Raw genomic sequence first — 3,550 nt, 5'->3', positions numbered from 1 at the left:
AAAGCCGGAAGGTGAGGCATCCGAAGAACAACGTGACGAACAGTCTTTGAAGTCACTCCACGAAGAGCAGATACAAGATGAGATGCGACAGATTCTTCAGACAATGTTGCGAGCTTCCAGATCTGCGCAGATAGAGACCTGTTGTAAGGTTAAAGGCCTGTCCAAACGGGAAATGTTTGACGACCAAACATCATAAAACATTGTTTGGTGACCAAACATGCTGATGTTGAAGTGAGTGGCCAAACGGTTAAAACATGTTTGATCAAACACAGATCAAACTATGGACACAAGCCGCTGAGCAAGCATGGGACGCATGCGCGCGCCAAACATGTTTGATACGGCTGTCCAAACGAACAAAACATCCCCCATCAAACACGAGAACAAAAGAAATGTTTTAAGTTGTTTGATCGAATGTTTGATAGCCTTCAAATTTTTTCAAACACAACCAAACACGATCAAACGCGATCAAACAGCACCAAACAAGGTGGCCAAACGGTAAAATGTTTGGTCACCTAACAATGTTTGATGGTGTTTGGTCGCCAAACATTTCCCGTTTGGACAGGCCTTAACACTTCCTCAATAATGCGCGTCCTAATCAATCGAGGGAGCAGGTATCTTTGGTGCTGTAAACAGTCAAAGACTTTTAAGCACTTGTTACACCTTATTACCAAATCAAAAAGTTCCGTGTTCTCGCAAGGACATCAAAATTTTTACACGTGACTGTGACGCAAATGGATACGGCATCTTGCCCAACAACGGGATGTCTCTCTTTGCTGGGACTTGTTTCCTCAGCTGCAATCTTCTATCAGCAAGTTAGAACAGACGTGTTAGCGAAGTGTTTTTTTTCGCTCAATCATCAAACAAACCACCCATTTCTTCTGGTTCTGATTCTTCACGCTTTTCATCCATGTTTTGATTTCTTTGGTGCTTGTTTTGCCTTTCTAAAATCTGCAAGAAAAGGGTTTGACAAACAACAGAAGAAACATCATCAATGAATTTCAAGAACTGCACACTGAATATAAATTATTGTTATATACTGCGGTTTTCAAACTATCACAGTCATAACATAAGCATTGAAATCCAGTTCACCGATCATTTAAACATTAAATTTACACTGCATAAAAATTAACCAAGTTTTCTTTGCAAGATAACGTATTGTAACTCTGATGAAATATGGAGTTGTGCAGTTGCTGATTTTCTGTAGGGTTCTAGCAATTTTCTTGCAACTGTTGAAAAGTGAAAAAAACTAATTTCTATTTTCTATTCTCATTGCTGTTTCATTTTATTGTCATATAAATAGGACTCTACTTCTATGACTTTGATGGCAATGCCAGATATATTAACAATAAGATTGATAATAAAATGTCAAAACATGATTTTACTTTGTCATAAGTGTCTTTCTTAATCTTCCATGTGGCTTTCTTGAAGTATTCCAAATTCTGTTCAGTGAAGTCAGCTTGTTGTGTTTTCTTTGTCTGGCCTGCAAATTTATCCAGTGAGGAATGAGCACCTCTTTTATAAGTTACAAATTCATTGATTAGAAAGTATCTTGTCCATAAGCTGCAGGAGTAAACTATGAATGTAAATTTTCCTTGAGAGCATGAAAAGACAGCATGAAAAGACAGGTGCTTAAGAACAACATATGCTGGTTATTGACCAAGCGTGAAGTCAAGATGGCTGGATATTGGCCAAGATTTTTTTCCTCAATGTTCATGGACCGAGACACAGACGACATGCATAAATACGCAAAAGAAAAAAAAAAAAAAAGAAATAAAATAAAAAAAAGAATGAGGCCAATATCTAGCCATCTTGACCAAACAAGCCTTGTCTGCCAATAAACGATTTTATTATATGGAAAAAAACACTATTTACTTGTGGGACACAGCAGATAATCCCAAGGGGGTAAGATAGCTCCATCTTGCCTGCTCAGGTAGCCAATCACAGCACAGAATTTGTTTCATCTTGCCCACTCATGGAGCTTAGTAGCCATATAATAATCACACCTATTGTTACCCAGGACCAGCTTACACTTGATACAGTTGGTTGACTTGTATGGTGCAAATTCCATGCTATGTGTTAAACTGTGCAATTTAAGCCTCTACACTAAGATCTGGGGGTGGGAGTACTCCCATAGTTAAGCTATATAGGTATGTGCTGATGTGAAGGGTATGGTTTTCAGGTAGTTTAGTTGGGATAGGTTATAGAAATCAGACAGGTTTGGCCTAGACAGGGGCAGATCTCGGGGGAGGGTGCAGGGCATGCACACCCCCACCCCCCACCCCCGCGAGATGACATGCAGCTTTCTAATATACCTTACCTATCTCGTTCGCGCTCTGTTGCGCGTAAGGCCGATAAGGCTTTCTAATATGACATAACTAGTATTCTGCAAAAAAAACTATGTGGTTTATTGGTGTTGAAGTAAAACATGAGCACCCCTCCTAAGAAAAATCCTGGATCTGGCCCTGTTAGAATACAGTATAATATTAATTACTGGGAAAGTGGCCAGGGTATAAATAATTTAGTCTAAAGCATGTTTTTTTATCTGAGGTTCTATCATAAAAAATGAAACTTAGAAGTGACTTTGTAGGATATTGGTTTAGTTAGCGGATGTTGGACTACAATAGTGATAAAGTTTCTGCATGGAAAATAGCTAGTCTGAGATAGGGTTGCAAAATCAAGTTAATCATGGCCATGCATGGGGTAAGGGCTTCAGTATTCCAGAGGCACACCCCCACCCAGATTTACAGAGTACCCCCTGGGGGTACCCTGTCTTACCATCGACATACTAACTTTAGCCGTAGAAGTTTCCTGTCTGATAGCCTGTTAACTACTGTCTCCTTACTTTTCCATGTATTCATTTAAACTGTATACATACTTCAAACTGCCATCATCTTGACGTCACATGGTGAGTGCAACTTGGGAAGAGTACCAAGTCTGCTGAAGGGGTGGGCGTCAGTCAGCGTGGGTCCTCTTGGTAGACTTGATAGTCTTCCAAGATTGTGCTCTGGATATGAAATCAAGATGATGCTCACTTGGAAGATGCTTATGATGTTGATAAACGCATGCCGCACAGACTGATTCAATACTACAAAGTCGCCACACACTTGAGTTCTACTATTTCTGTTATTTAAACGAGTTATAAACAATATTTTACCCTCTCGCCATTTAACCTGTGAGTTCTAAAGCTGCCTTAAGCTTGTGAGTACCTGATGATAATCGCAATCCTTGTACTCCACGTGTTTGTTGCCTGTTTGGCTTTGAGGTTCGTTTTCGCTCTTTAGAGGGTTGTTTCTCTTTCTGTGTTGACTTCCGTTTGTGAGGTCGTGAACTTCCTTCACTATTCACTAGATCTAAACCTTTTCGGACTAGTTTAGATGACATTTTCAGCTATTTCTGAATCGGTTTGCACTGAAAGTTTTTCGCTCTGCATGTCTTGTTGATTCGCGGTATTAACTAGTACCCATGCCTTACTCGTGTATTAGCAATCTCTTACCCAGGCGTCAGAACCGGCTATTCTGATTGGCTAACTTTTTCCTATCGTCCCAGTGTT

General features: G+C 40.0%; 1 protein-coding gene across 1 annotated transcript; it reads right to left on the bottom strand.

The window, feature by feature from the left end:
- Positions 1-849: 849 nt before the first annotated feature.
- Positions 850-3,519, bottom strand: LOC145491096 (uncharacterized). Its single transcript, XM_081470232.1, has 3 exons — positions 3,207-3,519; positions 1,383-1,480; positions 850-948 (listed from the first exon to the last, which is right to left on the bottom strand). The coding sequence occupies exons 1-3, from the start codon at positions 3,379-3,381 to the stop codon at positions 850-852; spliced, it is 372 nt and encodes a 123-aa protein (XP_081326358.1). The 5' UTR covers positions 3,382-3,519.
- Between the last annotated feature and the right edge of the window lie 31 nt (positions 3,520-3,550).

This window comes from Orbicella franksi, chromosome 6 (assembly GCF_964199315.1).
Source record: "Orbicella franksi chromosome 6, jaOrbFran1.1, whole genome shotgun sequence".
In the NCBI taxonomy this organism is placed as follows: domain Eukaryota; kingdom Metazoa; phylum Cnidaria; class Anthozoa; order Scleractinia; family Merulinidae; genus Orbicella; species Orbicella franksi.
This window is presented reverse-complemented; position numbering and strand designations above follow the sequence as displayed.

Excerpts from the sequence above, each read along its gene's own strand:
- LOC145491096 (XM_081470232.1), bottom strand. The coding sequence starts at position 3,381 with ATGTCATCTAAACTAGTCCGAAAAGGTTTAGATCTAGTGAATAGTGAA. Across the intron at positions 1,481-3,206 it reads AGGATTGCGATTATCATCAG|GCCAGACAAAGAAAACACAA; the intron begins GTACTCACAAGC and ends ATAAATTTGCAG. Across the intron at positions 949-1,382 it reads AGAAAGACACTTATGACAAA|ATTTTAGAAAGGCAAAACAA; the intron begins GTAAAATCATGT and ends CTTTTCTTGCAG.